The following is a 21,830-nucleotide window of genomic DNA, read 5'->3' as shown; positions in this document are numbered from 1 at the left end:
GCAACGTTATCTCCTATTGTTTGACACATAAACGCTAATGATACGTTGAGATTTGATGAAATTGAGAAACGGGCTTCGCAGTTAAGTTCAGATGGTAATGGTCAATGGCTGTGTGCAAATTCAGAGCAATTGCTCCAGTCACTGAGGAGAACCGGGCAGCTTTCCATGACACCACCCACTACAGAGCTACAGAGGTTAGTCACATTATAGGAGGATTGCTGGCACAGTATGAACATATTTTTTTATTTCATTGGCACTGAAAGAGTTAAGACCGGGAAAGCTTCTGTGTCGTTTTAGATTTTTTTAGGCTATTCAAAAATAGCAGATATACAAGCTCTATATATGAGCTTGTATATCTGCTATTTTTGAAAATACCTGAAAATTCGTGAAAACCTCTGGGTGCGGGGGGTCCCTGGAACGAAATATTTTGAGATGGGGGGTCTGTGGCCCCCCATCTCCGCTAGGCATTTTTCCCACTAGGCATTTTTTGGGCCGGCAGGATTATATTTTACCGGCCAAAGAATACATTTACATGCAGAGATGTCGCTTGCCAAAAATGAAATGAATAAAGTGGGCATGAGTGAACTGCTGCGTGAAGAATACCAAAACGCCCTCTCGCCCCAAAACACGCCCCGGGGAAAACACGCCCCGGGGAAAATCCGGCGGTATTCGCCTGGTATTCCTAAACATATCAGTAAACTATGCCTAAACCTAACCTTATTCCTAATCTTAACCTCAGTCAAACTATACCTAATCCTAAACCTATTTCTACCCTTAGCCTCAGTAAAACAAATACAAGAATACAAGAACCACTGGTCCGCCTGAAAAATGGGGGCGAGGGTGTTTTGGGGCGAGTCCTCCGGTTACCCTGCGCCAGAGCCTTTCCCTGCGCGACACCGTCGCACAGTATAAACAAATTAATATATATTTTGGGCTTTACATTGATTCTCATTCACATGTTAACACACAACAACACAACATTCCTTGATATGCAAAAGCAGGTTTTGTTTTGTTTTGTTAACGTTAATAATATATGTCATGATATATGTGGCCTTCCGCAAGGTTGATTACTTGCCTCTATAGTTGCCTGCTGCAATCAGTGTCATCAGCTTTCACCAACTTTCACCACTTTATCCATTACAGGCAGACAGACAGTCACTGTGCTTGCATAATATCCACGACCCACACGTGTTCGGGTCCCTTGATCGACAATTGGGTCCGGCTTGGTTCAGATTCTATCGCCTCGGAAAATCCCGGTTCTGTTTATCAACACCCGAGCGAGCCACCCTACTCAGCGCTGATTAGGAGGAGACACAGCTGTGTCTCTCAGCTGTGTTGTGGCGTATCAAAAATAGCAGACATACAAGCTCACAACGCGGCGCGTTGAGACGACTGTGAGCTTGTAGCTCTGATATTTTCAACGGGCGACACCATCGTACAACGAATAGGCTATTCTATAACTGCAGCGCAGAGCAGCAGCAGCTCGGAATTAAACCACACAGTCAGAACATGATAAAAAATTTAAATGATTATGATTGTAATGGTTGTAGCCAACTACTTTATCCAAATAATAATATTAATAATAGGCTTAAATAATAAAATAGCCTAATAACAGCATTTTCGCCACGGTGGCCGGTGGTGTTTATAATTACCGGCCAATTAAACATTTTACCGGTAAATGGCCGGTAAATACCGGCTAACGGAATCCCTGCCATGACATGACATTTTGGTTCACCTGATCCACTTATCTCTGAGGCTGGGATCCCTGTGAACTGGGAAAGCCTCAGAAATGAGTGGATTCTGATGATGATGATGATGTCCATTTTGTAACTCTAAGAACTGGGTCACCATTTAATATACAATCTGTCTCACTGTCTCTGTCTCTCTGGATCTGTCTGTCTCTCCATTTCTCCTTCTTTCTCTCAGGATTGCACAGCTGTCTCTCTCTCTGCAGGCCCAGGAGAACGAGAGAGACAGACAGACGGAGGAGAGAGAGAGACAGACGGAGGAGGAGAGAGAGAGACAGGTGGAGGAGGAGAGAGAGAGACAGGCGGAGAGAGAGAGACAGAGGAATGCAGAGAGACGGCTGGAGGTGCTGACCCAGGCTGTGGTCAAACTGGTGAGTTGTATGTCTCAGTACCGCAGTGTGCCACACACTGAAGCAGGTACACATCAGAACCAGACCTGTGTCTGACGTCTTCAGACCCCCATCATATACAGATGGTACGACCCCAAACTTAACATGTTTTATAAAATAAGAACAATGCTTCTGTAACTAAGATCCAAGATGTGTTATTTCATGAACAATAGTACAATCCCACTGGCAAAGAAAAGACAAGCATTTTGAGGCTTTTTTTGAAGAAACAAAGACCAAATGCCAGGCAGGAAGGCCAGCAAATAAAACAATGATTTTAAGTCCACAGAAATAAACCATTTAATTAAATATATTAAATTGTCAAGAAATAGTATTACTATCAGTGAAAAAAATGTTGAAACATGTTCAGCCCTGGACGCAGCGAACACATGCGTCATGTCCGTCTTCACCGTCCGTCTTTTTCCCAGCACGTCTCGCACTCTTTCCTGGGAACGGGAAGATTATTAGGCTTCCTCGCCCTCCGTCGTGGAGCTGCGGTGGCCATTACTCACCAAGCGTTCGAAGCTCTTTGTGGTAAAGTCCGTAAAAAGTAGCTGTTGAAGCTAGAACGAGAGAAACCTGCGTGGCTTGCCATCTCTAAAAAACGGTGTGAAGCATTCGATGCTAAAACAACCTGATAAATTATTTTTAGCGTTGAGCTAAACATTATTCTTACTCTTAAGAATGCCCAAAAGCTTTCGTCTGTAGTGTTCCGCGGCCCAAGATGCCATCTTGTCCTCTTTGAAACGCGGCCAAATACATATAATGTTGGGGGTCCTTGAAATGGATAGGTTTGAGAACCACTCATATAGTAACATTTTTTTTTACAAAACTGTTTGCCTCTGTTTGTAGAATCGGCCTCAGGCTTCTCACTTGGATCAGTGGGATGACAGAGTGCCCCTCATGTGCCCCTCATGTGCCCCTCATGTGCAGACACACACACACACACACACACACAAACACACGCGTACCGTGGAAAGAAAGCTGACCACAATCCAGCTCTTGTCGCCCGCGGGCGTGTGCATGAAACGAGCACGAGCATATCAAAGTCACTACTGGCCAATCACAGCGCGTCCTCACCGGGTCTAAGACGAATGCAAAAAAGAAAGAACGCCGTCGACGGCGGCCATGAAAGTCCCGCCCTGAGCTCATGAAGATGTTTGACTGTGTTGTTGTTGTTGTTGTTTTTGTTCCAGTCTGGGGTCGTGACCTCCACCAGTGCTTCCAGTCCCACGTCCAGCACAAGGTTCTTATAGTTTTTAATTGTTTCATTAAGTTTAGTTTCAAACTCAAAGCGGGTTTGAGAGTTTAGTTTTTTTCGTTTAGAAAATAGCAGATCAACAAGCTTGTGGATCGGCTATTTCCCTGTTAGTTTATTTATGTTAGTTAATTTTTTTAATATATCTATGATTTTAGTTTTAGCTTTGTAAATGAGGTATATCTTCTACAGCCGACAACCCATATGAGGTATATTCTTCCACTGCCTTAAAGGCTCTATTGCCCTTCTGTAGTTGCCAACAACGCCATATTGTAGATAAGTTTGTTGTTCCAGAGATGAGAATGAATGGTTGTAGAATGAATTTGAGTCATCACTCCAGCAAGTGAGGTTCCTTTGCTTCCATTTATTGCATAAGTACAAAACAGTACAAAACAGCACTTCCATGGACCCTGAGGTCCCCACCACACAACAGCCTGCCGGCCGCTGAGTCACACACTAAGATGCATTTCGGTACAGTTTATATAACAGAGAGATCTAAAGAAAGAGGAGGTACAGGTATGGGTGTGTCAGACTTCAAAGGTGAGCCCCCCCACCCGCCCCGAGACATTTGCAACTGTCTAGGGCAGGAAGGGGGAATGGGGGAAACATGCTCTCCGTCTCCTGCAGGTAAGACAAAGAAAATGCTAAGAGCACCCCCACACCCCGCTCAGACAAACCGGCACCTCTCTCTGACTCAATCCACTTCTTCTGTCTGTAGCCTACTTGTACTGTAGACTTGTGAAGTTAAATAATGCTAACAAATATGTATGTTATGTTATCAAATATACTCCATAAACACACAGGACAGTTTCAGTTAGTTATATTAACTCTTGTTTGTTTGTAAAGCCTTTTTTTGTTTTTATTATTATTATTTTCCTAATTCTAGTTTTTATTTCATTAGTTTTAGTTAATTATAATAACCCTGTCTGTCTGTCTGTCTGTCTGTCTGTCTGTCTGTCTGTCTGTCTGTCTGTACATCCATCCAGTCTGTCTGTCTCTCAAGATGATGATCTGTCCTCCCTGCTTTCTGTCCTGGCCCAGGCTGAGACCGCCCTCCAGTGGAGACACCAGGAACTGCAGGTCGGCAACATTAATGCAAACTTAAAAGGGGTATTTCACTTTCAAAAAAACTTTTGCTCATTTTATCATCTACTCAGGCCTTTGTGAACCCCCCAGACAGTTTTTAAGTTGCTTGACTCATTATTTAGATATTTGATATTCATTTTATCAGACACGCCCCCTTCCTATACAAACCCATTATAACTTCAAACTCCATTTTAACCATGTTAGATTCATCAACAACACCCGTCCTTGGTTCTAGTGACTCATCCTGCCCTCCTAATGCGTGAGGGGGCCGTGTTTTTTCAATTACTTTTTTCATTTATTTTTTATATATTTTTTGGAAAATGGAAAAAAATAAAATAAAATAAAAAATAAAAATAAAATAAATGAAAAAAATAATCGGAAAAACACGGCCCCCTCACGCATTAGGAGGGCAGGATGAGTCACTAGAACCAAGGACGGGTGTTTTTGATGAATCTAACATGGTTAAAATGAAGTTTGAAGTTACAATGGGTTTGTATAGGAAGGGGGAGTGTCTGATAAAATGAATATCAAATATCTAAATAATGAATCAAGCAACTTAAAAACTGTCTGGGGGGTTTACAAAGGCCTGAGTAGATGATAAAATGACCAAAAGTTTTTTTGAAAGTGAAGTATCCCTTTAACCTTGGACACTTGTTCTCATGTTTTTGTTGCATAGCTTTGTTTTAGATGTCATTTAAACAGATGCTACAGTAGGTTCATTGTTTACCTGATCTGCGGTCCAAATAAATACAAAATCATTCATTTTGGGGTCCTTGACACGGAAAAGTTTGAGGAATTTGTAGAATTGGCTTCAGGTCTTAAAACACATTCAATCCAGGAATGCATTTTAGGTTTATTTGACTATTAGTTAAAAATATAAAAAACATATAAAAGAAGTAGCAGATCTACAAGCTTAGAGTGCCGCGCTATGAGCTTGTAGATCTGCTATTTTTGAAAAACAAATCGTGAAAGTGTGTGCAAATCTTTGAATTTATACACTTAAAAAAAAAAAGACTATATAAAAAAATGTATTCAAAGATTTGCTTAAATGTTCACGATAAAAAAACAACAACAGCAGATCTAAAGCTTGTAGCGCGTCACAGACTGCTGTGCTACGAGCTTGTAGATCTGCTGTTTTTGAATTGCCCAAATAAATCTAAAATGACACAGATGCGTTCCCGGATTGAAAGGGTTAATGGGTTAAGTGGGTTAATTAAAGTGGGTTAATTAACACATTCCATGCCAGAGTTTAATCTCATAATGTACTCACCAGTGCCAGCGTTTTATTGTTGTTTTTTTTTTTTTTTCATGTCGCCACAGACCTCGCTAAATAAGTTAAAAGTGCGCGTTCATTTGGTTCTAAACACACAGCGGATCTGTGAGAAACGGCCAGCGAAAACAGTTTCCAAATGCGAGCCGCCATCTTGAAGATACAGTGGATCAACGCTAAACAGTGATCAGCGAGGAGAAAAACAACAACCGAGAAAATCGAGTTTTAAACAGGATCCCAGACAGGAAGCGGATACGATCGAAAAAAACGGAACCCGAATAATTCTGTTTCCGACCGGAAACCGGAAACGGAAATGGATCAAAAAAATTCGGAAAGTGCACCTGGGGCAATTTCAATGGGAATCGGCGGTTCGCGTAGATCTACGCGACTGGCACGCTGCGGCTTTAAATAGGTTCGCGTAGATCTACGCGACTGGCATTCAATATGTTAAAGTGGGTTAATTAAAGTGGGTTAATTAAAGTGGGTTAATTAAAGTGTCTTAACGGGTGAAGTGTGTGTCTCCAGGAGGCCGAGGCGTCGTTGAGGAGGCTAGGAGAGGAGAGGAGGAGGCTAGGAGAGGAGAGATCAGCTCTGGACAACACTCTGACCGACCTGGAGGCAGACACACAACGACTACACACTCACAACCTGCACACACAACGAGAGCTAACGCACACACAGGACATACTGGCTCAGTGAGTACACACACACACACACACACACACACACACACACACACACACACACACACACACACACACACACACACACACACACACACACAATTTCAATATTTTGCATCCCTAGTGTGTTAATTGTATTTATTGTGTGTGCGTGTGTGTGTCAGGGAGAGACAGACGGCTGTCTCGCTGCGTCTCCTGTCAGAGGAGGCGCAGAGGAGAGAGGAGGAGGCGAGACAGGAGAACCTGAGACTGAGGAGAGAGAGAGAGACAGAGGAGGAGAGCAGGAGACAGCTGGAGACAGACAGACAGAAGAGGTATAGCTCCACCTTCTCCTCCGGCCACCGTGTGGCGCTCTACTGTGCTAGTGCAGCGGTTCTCAAGCTGTTCTCCATCAAGGGCCCACTTTGAACATCGTGAAAGCGTTCGTGGGCCAACCCACCTGACCACTTAACTGTTAGGGCTATCACCATTACAAATGTAATTAATTAATTAATTAATTAAATTAATTAATTCATTAAATCGTCACATTTAAGCCCCCCGGACAGTTGTTAACACATTCCACGCCAGAGTTTAATATCATAATGTACTCACCAGTGCCAGCGATTTATTGTTGTTTTTTAGTTTTTTTCACGTCGCCACAGACCTCGCTAAATACCTTAAGATCGCGCGTTAAACTGTTTGTAGACACACAGGGTAGCTGTGTGAGTGGCCCAGAGAAGACAGTTTCAAGTTTCTAGTCGCGGTTTCTGTTAAACAGCGTTCAGAAAGGAAAAAAAAATGGCGTATTAGGCGAAGATTTAGAGCGGCGACGGGTGGGAACGAAAATCTCCGGATACGGATATTTCCATATCCGGGTGTGCTACAATGAAATGTGTCACTGCGAAAAAAAAAAAAAAAAGACCACTTCTTGTAGAACTACGCGACTGGCACGCTGCGCAATTATTTAGGTTCGCGTAGAACTACGCGATTGGCACGCAATGTGTTAAGTTGCTTGATTCAGTATTTAGATATTTGATTCAATTCAATACAATCCAAAAAAAATAGTATAAATGAAAAAAGTGTTGGTGTGTTTTTGATTAATCTAACATGTTAGAAATAGATAAAATAGTGTCTGACGTTGGAGCCTGTCTCACTCACAGAGAGAGAGAGAGAGAGAGACACAGGCTGTCTGTCTGTCTAACATTCTACCTTGATGTTTACAGCGTGGAGAGAGACCTACTGGAGCATGTCTCACTCACAGAGAGAGAGACAGGCTGTCGCATGGAGCTACACCATCTGAAGGTAAGACACCTTCCTCTGGGTGAGGAGTTTGATTAGATACCATTTCATTTATTAGACGTTTCTGAGAAAAGTGTGAACGCTTCTCTCAGAAACCTCAAAGATAAAAGCATAGATTGTAAGAGAGAATGGACAGCGTTACGTCCATAGACTACAGATCGCTTGGACCGCAATTTATATTGTAAAATCTATGTCAATTTAACTCTGAGAGTGTACAAATGGAACCAAATGGACCCTTACAGGTCTGTGACTCTGAGAGTGTACAAATGGAACCAAATGGACCCTTACAGGTCTGTGACTCTGAGAGTGTACACATGGAACCAAATGGACCCTTACAGGTCTGTAACTCTGAGAGTGTACACATGGAACCAAATGGACCCTTACAGGTCTGTGACTCTGAGAGCGTACACATGGAACCAAATGGACCCTTACAGGTCTGTGACTCTGAGAGTGTACAAAAGGAACCAAATGGACCCTTACAGGTCTATAACTCTGAGAGTGTACACATGGAACCAAATGGACCCTTACAGGTCTGTGACTCTGAGAATGAACACATGGAACCAAATGGACCCTTACAGGTCTGTAACTCTGAGAGTGTACACATGGAACCAAATGGACCTGTAAGGGCCCATTTGGTTCCATTTGTACACTCTCAGAGTTACAGACCCATAAGGGTCCATTTGGTGCCTAATCTATCATTTAGCTGGGGACCCCCTGGAACTCCCTAAAGGACCCCTGGGGGTCCCTGGACGCTACTTTGAGAACCAATGGTGTAGCGTGTCAATCAAAGCATCACAAGGTAGCCACGCCCCTCCTAGAGCTTACCATACTTTATCATCAGCCCCTAGATGCCATCTACCATTCTGCTCTCAGGTTCATCACAGGTGATCCATACAGCACACATCATTGCACTTTATACACTACAGTATGATGGCACTCTCTCTCCATGAGACCAGACCATCATTGGTACATCTAGTCTGTTAAATAAATCACCAACATATATGTCATCACTGTTAAAACCAAATACTTCCACTCATCAAACACGCTCTCAGGAATACATCCCATTACTGGTCCCCAAGGCCAACACAGAGCTAGGCTAAACAGATTTCAGTTTTAGCGCTCCCTTCACTTGGAACGAATTACAACGCACTTTAAAAATGGATTCCATGGTCTCACTGGGTCCATTTAAAAACTTGCTAGCTAATCTTGTTGTTTTAAATTGTCACTGTTTTAATTAAGCTGTCTTTATTACTGTTTTATTCTGTTTATTCTGTTTTTTCACATACATAACTTGTTTATCCTGTTGTTTTTTACTGTTGTATTATGCTTCTGTAATCTCGGCATCATTGAAAATGAGGGCGCTGCCCTCAATGTATCCCCGAGAAAATAAATAAAGGTTGAATGACATTTTTTTAAATCAATGGGACCATAATTTACCAAAACACATATCATGATGATTGAAAGGAGACTTTAAACTAGTGACTGGAAGCATATAGAATTTATACATGTTTATTAAGGTAAGAAAATCTAGTCTAAAGTTCATCAAAAATCCATCCGCTTGAATAGAGATTTATTCCTTCTGACACCAGCAGGGGTAAAACAGTGAAACTAGTGGCCATTCATATGAACTTTCACTTCCTATATTGACTCAATTTCAAAGGCGGATGCTGGGCCCTTGGTTAAAACACAAAAACGTCAGTGACTGAGGGCTAATTTTACCTATGTAATATATGTAATATATGTAATATATGTAATATATGTCATCCGAAAAGAAATTGCATGAGGAAACAACACTTGATTGTGTTGTTGTTCCTCTCACTTGTTGAACACCAAATTAAAAAGTCAATATTTGGTCCATCCTGAGATGATTAAAGAGCAAGGAGAGGTTCAGCTGCTGATGAAGGAACTGGAGGACCATCATTTCACTGTTTATTTCATGGCTCAGTTTGATTGCACGCACACACGCACGCACACACATACATGCACACACACACACACACACACACACACACACACACACACACACACACACACACACACACACACACACACACACACACACACACACACACACACGCACATGCACACACTTGAAGAGTTAATTCCAAGTTGTATCAATGAGCCTTTACTGAATCCACAGGCTTCATTCTTCAAGGTAGACTACAGCCTCCTTAAAGGGATAGTTCACCCCTAAAATGACATCTTTTCTATGGATTAGTCACTCCATGGAGACTTGAATTCATGGATATTGTTTAGTTTGTGTCTCATTCCTAAGACCATAATTTGATGACCAGTGGACCGGTAGGCAGTGGTTCCGGTAGGAGACACAAAGGAGACTCTTTGTGTCTCCTACAGGAACCGCTGCCGGTCATTAAAATATTGTCTTAGGAATGAGACAAAAACTAAAAACATCATTTTGGGTGAACTATCCCTTTAGCACACTGTAACATACAGACACAATGATGTGGAAAAACACAGACAAACGTGTAAAACTTGATTTTCACCACCATGTGTTTTGTTCCTATCGTCTTCCTCCAGGGGGAGCTAGAGAGGGAGCAGCTGGACAGGCACAGACTGGAGGAAGAAGCTGCTGATGCTAGAGACGCCCTGAAGAAGGTACGTGCACACACACACACACACACACACACACACACACACACACACACACACACACACACACGCACACGCACACGCACACGCATGGTCCAGGTCTGGGCCGTGGCGTGGTGGTCCAGGCGCTCTAGGCTGCAATGCCAGCCTGACAGCGTGTCGTGGGTTTGAGTCCCGATGCCGATGACCTTTGCTGCGTGCCACTCCCCATCTCTCTCTCTCTCCATTTCCTGTCAGTCCACTGTCCTATCAGTGAAGGCATAAAAGACCCAAAACAAATGTTACATTCATATTGGATAAACTGAGGGTGAAATAATGCAGGAATTAAATGACTGATATCTATCTATAGGCCTGTTATAGCTTTTAAAAAGCATGAAATCTCGGCATGCGTGCGTTTGTAGTATTTTAATATTACATCATTTTCCATCAGGCACAACACAGAGACTAAAGGCAGCTACAGTGAGAGAAACTTAACTTTAAAACAAAAGAAAAAAAAGAAAGGGGGGATAAAAGCTTGGCGTGGGAGTGATTTAGTGAAGTTCTTAACCTTAAAGGAGAATTTTGGACTAAAGTTTTCTTACCTTTTCTATGACGTTATGATATCTTAGGATGAATGGTACAGTAGAAATTTTTCATAACTCCACCCCTGAGCCGCCACAGCTTAAAAGGTGCGCGGATAGGCCTTAGGTTAGATCACATATTTTAATAGCTTTTTTTGGTGTTTTTTTTTTGTGAGATCTGACGTTCATAGTGACAAAACACTGTCCCAAAAAAAAAAAAAAAAAAAAAAAACAAGTTTCGCTAGACAAGATTGAAATCTCGAGATTTCAATCTTGTCTAGCGAGACTTCTGTTTTTTTTTTTTTTGTGTTTTTTTGTGTTTTTTTGTGTTGTGTTGTGTTTTTTTTGTGTTGTGTTAACACATTTACCGCCGGGCCCGTAGTTCTACGGGCCGTTAAATCCAACGGTTAAGCGCCAATCCCGTAGCCTACGGGCTGTGGTGCTTTTTCCTTTTTTTCGAAATTTTTTTTTTTTTTAATTTTCTAGGGGGACCATTTTCAGTGTAACACCACCCGATCGGACCGGAAGTGCGATCACGTTTTTTGTTTCCCGTCTGTCTCCATTCTAAGTCGTACACATAAACCCCTGTAAAAGCTGTACAGGACATGTAGTTTTTCATCCTCGCATTTCCCATGTTAACTTAAACGATCAGAACTCAAACATGGCGGCTCCGTTTGACACGCGGTCTCGACGAGTAGACACCAGGACATGTGCCCGTTGTTTACAAACATTGGATCGGGCAATCTAAAGGATTTTAACGGGGCCTATGGCGACCTGAAAAAAACAAAAAACAACAATAAAACCTTGGCACTGGTGAGTACATTATGAGATTAGCCCTTGGCGGTGGATGTGTTAATAGTTTTGTGTTGTGTTAATAGTTTTGTTGTAAGGATAATTCCTTTTAACAGGTCGTTCATGAAAGTCCTTGCGGTCTTGTTTCCAATGAGAACCTGTGAGCAATTGGGGTTAAGAGTCTTGCTCAGGGACAAATTTCATATCATCGGCACATATGCTGGGATAGCCTGGAATCGAACCTGGGGCAACCAGGGCCAGCTGGTTCCCTAGGCGGGCTCACTAACCACTCAGCTATGGCCGCCCCACACATGTGTTGTGTTTAGGTCAGAGAGGTGGTGTTGCTCCTCTCCTCCAGTGAGACCGTACTGAAGAGGGAAGTGTCCGAGAAGACGGACGCTCTGGACAAAATGGCCGCCCTGAGCGAGGCTCTGGCCACAGACAAGAGAGAGCTGAACGCACAACTCCAACAGGTAGAACACTGACCCCTAGTGGTCAGTCAATACGTACTGACTGTCAGTTAATATGTACTGAGCGTACTCAACCCATTAAGACCTGATTCTACAAATGCCTTCTAAATCACTAGTTCTTGTACATCTGCTATTTCTTGAATAGCCAACGCTAAAATCAAAAAAATGACACATATGCTTTTCCCAGTTTTCAATGATTTACTCAATACTAGTCCATACCCGTGGGGGGGATATGCGCACATGATCTGGCAACCCGGGAGCCATTCATCCCATAGCTCGCGGGGCCATCCCACAGCTGGGCAGCCGTAACCATGGTGACATTCTTTTACATAAAAACGCTAATAAACAGCTGACGTTTGAGGAAAGTGAAAAACGGGCGTTGCTGTTTTTTTATTATTATTATTTTTAGAATTATTATTTAGTAGAATTATAGGAGGATGACACCAAAGGGTGTGCTTACATGGAAAGTCATGGAAGTCGTGGAGGTCAAGTATCTCAGGGTCTTGAGCAGGAGATCAGCCGGAGAATGGGGAGCAGCAGTAGGAGCGGTATTGCAGACGATGTAGCCTCACCGTTGTGACGAAAAGAGAGCTGAGCCCGAAGGCAAAGCTCTCCATATACTGAGCGATCTGTTCCTAAGTGTGTTTCATGACCCAGAGAATACCATCGCGGATACAAACGGCCAAAATGACTTTTCTCAGACGGGCGGCCGGCCTCTCCCTTAGAGATATGGTGAGAAGCAGTGGTGTAAAGTAACTAAGTACATTTACTCAAGTACTGTACTTTAAAGGTTTCATGACATTCATTTTCGTTTTGTTTTCTGAGCTCAATTACACCCCAAAAAAAACTGAACTTTGAACATTCAGTGGATGTTCTGTGGTCTGGGGTTTTATGAATAATTAGGCTAAAAAAAGTGCTGGGATTGGCCCCTGGACTTTGATGTCATAGTCCATTAATCCCACCCCATCTCCTCCCCGCCCCTCTCCTTCTAAATATGTCTGTCCTTGAATTGTATCTCTTAAATAAATTGTGTGTGTGTGTGTGTGTGTGTGTGTGTGTGTGTGTGTGTGTGTGTGTGTGTGTGTGTGTGTGTGTGTGTGTGTGTGTGTGTGTGTGTGTGTGTGTGTGTGTGTGTGTGTGTGCGTGCGTGGGCGCAGGTAGAGTTGGAGTTGTCACAGTGTCAGTACCAGCTCCAGACAGCAGATGGAGATGTTTCATCTCTACGCAGAGAGCTCAAAGCTCTTAACCTGGAGTTCAGCCAACTCAGGTGAGTCTGTTCATTATACATTATTATACATTATTATACACAGCCTTATTAGAATGTTTTTTTTTTGCCTTTTTATTTTACATTTCAGTGTATTATTAATTAATAGTTAGTTGTTAATTAAGTGGATTTGGTAAAACTTTTTTTTTTATAAAATTTTGTAGGCTTTAATTTTAGTTTATTTTTCATTCGTTTTAGTGTTAGTTCTAGTTATCTCCACCAGGCCGGAACGACCGGGAGGCAGAGATTATGTTTTCTTCCCTGTCCGTCTTTGTGTGTGTGCGTGTGTCTCTGTGTGTTTCTGTGTGTCTCTGTGTGTGTCTCTGTGTGTCTCTGTGTGTCTCTGTGTGTCTCTGTGTCTCTCTGTGTGTCTCTGTGTGTCTCTGTGTCTCTGTGTCTCTGTGTGTGTCTCTGTGTGTCTCTGTGTGTCTCTGTGTGTCTCTGTGTCTCTCTCTGTGTCTCTGTGTGTCTCTGTGTGTCTCTGTGTCTCTGTGTCTCTCTGTGTGTCTCTGTGTGTCTCTGTGTGTCTCTGTGTCTCTGTGTCTCTCTGTGTGTCTCTGTGTCTCTCTGTGTGTCTCTGTGTGTCTCTGTGTGTCTCTGTGTCTCTGTGTCTCTCTGTGTGTCTCTGTGTGTCTCTGTGTGTCTCTGTGTCTCTCTGTGTCTCTGTGTCTCTCTGTGTGTCTATGTGTCTCTCTGTGTGTCTCTGTGTCTCTGTGTGTCTCTGTGTGTCTCTGTGTGTCTCTGTGTGTCTGTGTCTCTCTGTGTGTCTCTGTGTCTCTGTGTCTCTGTGTCTCTGTGTGTCTCTGTGTGTCTCTGTGTGTCTGTGTCTCTCTGTGTCTCTCTGTGTGTCTCTGTGTGTCTCTGTGTCTCTGTGTCTCTCTGTGTGTCTCTGTGTGTCTCTGTGTCTCTCTGTGTGTCTCTGTGTGTGTCTGTGTCTCTGTGTCTCTCTGTGTGTCTCTGTGTGTGTCTGTGTCTCTCTGTGTGTCTCTGTGTGTCTCTGTGTCTCTCTGTGTGTCTCTGTGTGTCTCTGTGTCTCTCTGTGTCTCTCTGTGTGTCTCTGTGTGTCTCTGTGTGTCTCTGTGTCTCTCTGTGTGTCTCTGTGTGTGTCTGTGTCTCTCTGTGTGTCTCTGTGTGTCTCTGTGTCTCTCTGTGTGTCTCTGTGTGTCTCTGTGTCTCTCTGTGTGTCTCTGTGTGTCTCTGTGTCTCTCTGTGTGTCTCTGTGTGTCTCTGTGTCTCTCTGTGTGTCTCTGTGTGTCTCTGTGTGTCTCTGTGTGTCTCTGTGTGTCTCTGTGTGTCTCTGTGTGTCTCTGTGTGTCTCTGTGTGTCTCTGTGTGTCTCTGTGTCTCTGTGTGTCTGTGTCTCTGTGTGTCTCTGTGTGTCTCTGTGTGTCTCTGTGTGTCTCTGTGTGTCTCTGTGTGTCTCTGTGTGTCTCTGTGTGTCTCTGTGTGTCTCTGTGTCTCTGTGTGTCTCTGTGTGTCTCTGTGTCTCTGTGTATCTCTGTGTGTCTCTGTGTGTCTCTGTGTGTCTGTGTCTCTGTGTATCTCTGTGTGTCTCTGTGTGTCTCTGTGTGTCTGTGTCTCTGTGTATCTCTGTGTGTCTCTGTGTGTCTGTGTCTCTGTGTATCTCTGTGTGTCTCTGTGTGTCTCTGTGTGTCTCTGTGTGTCTCTGTGTGTCTCTGTGTGTCTCTGTGTGTCTCTGTGTGTCTCTGTGTGTCTCTGTGTGTCTCTGTGTCTGTGAACATCTAATGTCAGGCCCTGCTGGACCGATTGGCTTTTTTTTTTTTACAACTCCCTGAACGCCACGGAAGCACCTCCACCCCGAATGTTTCAAATCAGCCTCCTGGTGGCGCTATAACAGGCTGCTTCATGTTTTGGCTTATAACTTCAACTGTAGGTCGTACAATCAAACCACCCGCCCGCCAACTGTCCGTCTAAAATCAGATTCATCTGCAAAACAAAAACATCCAGGGGTGGAGGAAATATGACCTGAAAGTTTAGGTTAATTCATTAAAACCAGGAACGCATCTGTGTCATTTTAGATTTACAAAAATAGCAGATCTAACAAGCTCGTAGATCTGCTATTTTTGAAAAATCTTGATAATGTTTGCAAATCATATGAATATATATATATATATATTTTAGTGTGGCTTTAGTGTGGTAGGATTACAGTAGGTATGTATTGGTGTGGTGTAACATGGTGTGTCTCAGTGTCTCAGTGACAGACGGACAGGGACAACATGGATGGACGTGTGTTTAGTGTGGTTTTAGTGTGGCGTGGTGTGGTTTGATTGATTGAATATTTTATTAGGCAAAACAAAAGTAAAAACAGCACAATTACATTTATAATACTTTGTCTAAAAGGTCCGTCCAAAAATGTCCTTGCGGTCTTGTTTCCATTGAGGTCCTTGGTATTCAATTCATAGTCATATATAGTAGCAACCAACAGTTCAAATATCAACACAAAAATACAGAAAAAATAACACTATGTGTACAAACAAAGACAAAAAAATGCAGAAAGAAATTACATTGTATGCACAAACAATGGGGGGGGGGGGGGGGTAAGAGTCAAAGCAGGGGGGGGGTCGTCTAACTGGTACTACCTCCTCCTTTGGCCTCCAGGAAGGTGAGTTTTTAGGGCCGTTTTAAATGAGCCCAGTGAACTGCACTTTTTGAGGGATGGGGTTAGACTATTCCAAACCTGGGTGGCAGTGCTGTAGAAGGAGAATTTGTTTGTTTTATGGGTGGTACAACATGGTAGTAGGTGGTATAACATGGTAGTAGGTGGTACAACATGGTAGTAGGTGGTATAACACGGTGTGTCTCTGTGTGTCTCCAGCGCTCAGAGACAGACGGACAGAGACACCATGGAGGAGGAGCGGGACAGAGCCAGAGAGATGGAGAGAATAACGGAGGAGAGAGAGAGAGAGCTGGACGCACTGACGGAGGAGAGAGAGAGGGAGGGGCGAGAGCTGGAGGAGGTGAGGAGCCTGATCAATAACATTATGATGATGTTATAGATCATACGATCATGTTATAGATCATGTGATCATGTTATAGATCATACGATCATGTTATAGATCATACAATCATGTTATAGATCATGTGAGATAGATCATGTGATCATGTTATAGATCATGTGATCATGTTATCAAATCAAATCAAATCAAACTTTATTTATATAGCACATTTACAACAGCCAAAGCCGACCAAAGTGCTGAACATGGTTAAAACAAGGTAAGTCAGACACACAGAAGCATCTACAAAAAAAGAAAATATATATATATATATATATATATATACACAGGGCAAAAACAAAAGAAAAACAAAAAAGAAACAAAACAATGCAGCGTTAGGACAGAACAGGATAGCTAAATACGACTAAAAGCAAGAGAGAATAAGTGAGTTTTTAGTAAAGTTTTAAAAGCCCCAATCGACTGGGCAGATCTAATATTGAGGGGCAGCAGATTCCAGAGCCTGGGGCCAGCAGCAGCAAAAGCACGGTCACCCCTACTCCTCAAATTGTTATAGATCATGTGATCATGTTATAGATCATGTGATCATGTTATAGATCATGTGATCATGTTATAGATCATATGATCATGTTATAGATCATGTGATCATGTTATAGATCATACGATCATGTTATAGATCATGTGATCATGTTATAGATCATATGATCATGTTATAGATCATGTGATCATGTTATAGATCATGTGATCATGTTATAGATCATGTGATCATGTTATAGATCATACGATCATGTTATAGATCATGTGATCATGTTATAGATCATATGCAGTGATGTAAAGTAACTAAGTACAAGCTCACAATGCGTTGCGATGCGACGCATTGTGTGTGTGTGTATGTATAACCTGTGTGTGTGTGTGTGTGTGTGTGTAGCTGTGTGCGCAGCACAGTGCGGTGTGTGTGGAGCTGAGAGGAGTCCAGGAGGAGCTGAGCCGGGCTCAGGAGGAGCAGAGGAGAGCAGAAAGGGAGAGACAGCACCTCCTCACACACAGCCAGCGTCTGCAGGAGGCGCACGTCTCTCTGGAGGAGCACACACTCACCCTGGAGGAGGACCTGAAGGAGACCAGGTAGGACTCATACTAGTGTGGTTGACCCAAAGGGCGACCACACTATAGAACATGGGCCACTTTATTTCTTTCTTTATTTCTGTAGGTGGTTGCCATGGCTACTGACAATGCCACACCTCTCCTGTGGTGGTTGTCATGGTGACTAACAATGCCACCGTGAGTTAGATATTAGGGCCACCCACTGTGATTTAAAGTGACATCAGTGTCATTGTCACCAAGGCCACATCATCTATATATACAATTGAGAAAACTCAGCACTTCCTGTCCCCCACTGAAGCCACCCCTATCTATATATACAAACCCCCCCCTGGACAGGAAGTGAGGTCAGACAACACACTCCATATTTGGGCATAGCTCCATTGGGAACATCTCCTATTATGGCTTTATATATTATAGAGACTAACAAACACAAAGCACCGCGCAGCGGATAGGGCGCGCAGCGCCCCGACCCTCTAGTTCATTTACATATAATAAACACAATAAATATAAAGGCATTTTCTGTAGCAGGGGTGATGCAACATTGATGATGCAGAGGGGCCACTATTCCATACTCACTCCAGAGGAACACATTACATTATACTGTCAGACAGAAACCTCTTATCTCCGTATTTAAACTATTTGTAATGCCGTACTTCACCATTCTATGTCACACAAAAGTAGCAAAAATAGCAGATCTACAAGCTCAAAAGGCGTCGCAGTGCGATGCGTTTTGAGCTTGTAGATCGGCTATTTTTGCTACTTTTGAATTGGAATCCTGATATTTTTTTTTTGGGCTATTTTTGAAGTGGAATCCTGAAAAGTAACATTTTTATTTAATTTCAAATGCATTTAGTTATACTTATGTTAACTTAAATACAAATACATTGGACATACAAAAAGACAATAGAATTCATTAAGCTACTAATATAGACAGAAGTAATTAAAGCAGGTCATGTTTGCATGTTTGGAATTGTCATTTTTATTGTAATTATTATTGTAATCAATAATATATCACTATTCTGATATTAACCCGCGGGCCGCATTAAGTGAAGGTGGGGGCCACATGTGGCCCCCGGGCCGCCAGTTGCCCATGTACAGTATGTTGTAGATCTAGAGCAACCCCAACAGTTTGTCCCACCTACTCCTGCCACAGTTTTGGCGGCACACACTGGAGCCATACGTCAAATCAACCGGTTTCATCGGCAATCGTGTACTTCCATTTTGCTAAGAGATATGTTGTACAAACTCCCATTCAAGTATATTTCTCTCTGAAACTTTTTTACTTTTTTACTTTTACGGACTTTTACTTGTATGTAGTGGAGTAGAAGTAAAAGTGTAGACAATTGGAAATACTCCAGTAAAGTAAAAGTACTTAAAATTGTGCTTAAGTACAGTATTTGAGTAACTGTACTTAGTTGCTTTACACCACTGGTTAATATTGTAGGTCTCTCTCTCCTTGTCTCTAGGAGTGTGTTAATACTGTAGATCAGAGGTCTTCAACAGGGGGTCTGTGACCCCTAGGGGGTCCGCGGAGGTACTGCAGGGGGTCCGCAAAATTGTTGTTTGATTAAACAATATTTTTGTTTGAAAAAAACAAAAACGTTTTTTTCCTTTTTTTCCCCCAAAATGTCAAATTGTCTTTAAACATAACATGAATCCATAGCAAACAGATAAATGGAGGCACAATGCACAATAACATGGTATGTTTATACATATTTTGTAGAGAATTTTTATTTTGCACACCTACTGGGGCAGGTGCGTATAGGAGCAGGCAATATAAAACACAATTGTATACATAAATATACAATATATGTGGTAGCCCCCCCTACCCTACAAGGTAGGGGGTCCCTGCTCCATCTACCCATCAGTTTGGGGGTCCCTGGCCTGAAAAGGTTGAAGACCCCTGCTGTAGATCTCTCTCTCCTTGTCTCTAGGAGTGTGTTAATACTGTAGGTCTCTCTCTCCCCTTGTCTCTAGGAGTGTGTTAATACTGTAGGTCTCTCTCTCTCTCTCTCCTTGTCTCTAGGAGTGTGTTAATACTGTAGGTCTCTCTCTCTCTCTCTCCTTGTCTCTAGGAGTGTGTTAATACTGTAGGTCTCTCTCTCTCCTTGTCTCTAGGAGTGTGTTAATACTGTAGGTCTCTCTCTCTCCTTGTCTCTAGGAGTGTGTTAATACTGTAGGTCTCTCTCTCTCTCTCCTTGTCTCTAGGAGTGTGTTAATACTGTAGGTCTCTCTCTCTCCTTGTCTCTAGGAGTGTGTTAATACTGTAGGTCTCTCTCTCCTTGTCTCTAGGAGTGTGTTAATACTGTAGGTCTCTCTCTCCTTGTCTCTGGGAGTGTGTTAATAATGTAGATCTCTCTATCCTTGTCTCTAGGAGTGTGTTAATACTGTAGATCTCTCTATCCTTGTCTCTAGGAGTGTGTTAATACTGTAGGTCTCTCTCTCCTTGTCTCTAGGAGTGTGTTAATAATGTAGGTCTCTCTCTCCTTGTCTCTAGGAGTGTGTTAATACTGTAGATCTCTCTCTCATTGTCTCTAGGCGTGTGTTAATATTGTAGGTCTCTCTCTCCTTGTCTCTAGGAGTGTGTTAATACTGTAGATCTCTCTCTCCTTGTCTCTAGGAGTGTGTTAATACTATAGATCTCTCTCTCCTTGTCTCTAGGAGTGTGTTAATACTGTAGGTCTCTCTCTCCTTGTCTCTAGGAGTGTGTTAATACTGTAGATCTCTCTCTCCTTGTCTCTAGGAGTGTGTTAATACTGTAGATCTCTCTCTCCTTGTCTCTAGGAGTGTGTTAATATTGTAGGTCTCTCTCTCTCCTTGTCTCTAGGAGTGAGTTAATACTGTAGGTCTCTCTCTCTCCTTGTCTCTAGGAGTGTGTTAATACTGTAGGTCTCTCTCTCTCCTTGTCTCTAGGAGTGTGTTAATACTGTACATCTCTCTCTCCTTGTCTCTAGGAGTGTGTTAATATTGTAGGTCTCTCTCTCCTTGTCTCTAGGAGTGTGTTAATACTGTAGGTCTCTCTCTCCTTGTCTCTAGGAGTGTGTTAATATTGTAGGTCTCTCTCTCCTTGTCTCTAGGAGTGTGTTAATACTGTAGATATCTCTCTCCTTGTCTCTAGGAGTGTGTTAATACTGTAGGTCTCTCTCTCCTTGTCTCTAGGGGTGTGTCGGTGTCTCTCGGCCAGCAGCTCTCTCTCTCTCAGCAGCGGACGTCTGACCTTGAGATCCAGACGTGTCACCTTCACACCCAGATACACACCCTGCTGCAGGCCAAAGACACACTGCACGGTGAGTGCTGTGTGTGTGTGTGTGTGTGTGTGTGTGTGTGTGTGTGTGTGCGTGTGCATGCGTGCATGCATGCATGCGTCATTTAAAATCCACCCGTTCACCGCCATTGACGGAGATCTCCGTCATTTTTTTATTTATTTTTTTAAAGGGGATAAACCATGAATTTGAACTTTTCCTTCTTTTTGCCGGACCCAGGGGGTCTGGCTTACATGAGGCTTTGTACCTGTTGTCTCCATACATAGGCATGGTCACTTTGTCCTTAGGCCCCAGCCATAAAAGTCTGTCCCCCTTTCGTCCATACATGAGCATAGACACAGGCTGACACGTCATGTTGTCTGGCAGAACCAGGTCTCCTGGTCTTTTTTGTGTGTTTTTGGTCTCCCCTACCTCTCTTTTATCCCCAAAAACACTCAGGCTTTCACTGCAAATCTGGGGTTTTCTGTAAATTGGTCTCAAAACAGACCAAACTGATTTGCAGCCTGACGTGGCGTCACATCAGGGTACAATTTTTGGAACTGAAAGTTTTTCAGTTCCAAAAAAAAAAAAAGAATATATATATATATATATTCTTTTTTTCCGTATATATTTTTTTTACTTTTTCCACTCAGAACCAGGAGATAACATGCATACAAACTGGCTCAATAGCGCCACGTGCCAAACAGGACAATGTGGTATTGCAGGTGAAAGTGCTTTATAAGCGTTAGTTGGAATGAGTATATATATATATATATATATATATATATATATATATATATATATATATATATCTGAGGCTTGATTTAGGCTCAAACCTTTTGAAAAACGTTTCAGGGACATAAACAATATGATATTAAATATTATTTTTATTTTTTAAATTCATGGTGTAGATCCTTTAACGTCCAGAACCCAAGATAACGTGATCCTAACAGTACGTTTTAACAGCGGGCGACTCTCGGGCGATCCCGGGCGACATCGTCCAAAAGATAAAGAAAATCCATCTTTCATCGCCCCCCCGCCCACTTCGCCCTATCGCCAGTAGTCGCCGGCTCTCATAGACATATAATGCACTTCCGGAAAATACTATCCT

At 42.7% G+C, this 21,830-nt stretch overlaps 1 protein-coding gene across 1 annotated transcript in view; it reads left to right on the top strand.

The window, feature by feature from the left end:
• The window catches only part of LOC308090082 (uncharacterized protein), a 68,381-nt gene that overhangs the window by 27,013 nt on the left and 19,538 nt on the right, over positions 1–21,830 (top strand). Inside the window, exons 10-21 of the mRNA XM_080435110.1 lie at positions 1,927–2,119; positions 3,331–3,380; positions 4,379–4,472; positions 6,274–6,443; positions 6,596–6,745; positions 7,634–7,712; positions 10,248–10,325; positions 11,998–12,144; positions 13,299–13,408; positions 16,241–16,382; positions 17,305–17,498; positions 20,637–20,764. Coding sequence (XP_080291236.1) covers positions 1,927–2,119; positions 3,331–3,380; positions 4,379–4,472; positions 6,274–6,443; positions 6,596–6,745; positions 7,634–7,712; positions 10,248–10,325; positions 11,998–12,144; positions 13,299–13,408; positions 16,241–16,382; positions 17,305–17,498; positions 20,637–20,764 — 1,535 coding nt within the window. The remainder of the gene's footprint in view (positions 1–1,926; positions 2,120–3,330; positions 3,381–4,378; positions 4,473–6,273; positions 6,444–6,595; positions 6,746–7,633; positions 7,713–10,247; positions 10,326–11,997; positions 12,145–13,298; positions 13,409–16,240; positions 16,383–17,304; positions 17,499–20,636; positions 20,765–21,830) is intronic.

This window comes from Gymnoscopelus braueri, assembly GCF_963280865.1.
Source record: "Gymnoscopelus braueri genome assembly, chromosome: 8".
NCBI classification, from domain to species: Eukaryota; Metazoa; Chordata; class Actinopteri; order Myctophiformes; family Myctophidae; genus Gymnoscopelus; species Gymnoscopelus braueri.
The sequence above is the reverse complement of the archived record's forward strand: the minus strand, read 5'-3'. Positions and strand labels throughout refer to the sequence as shown.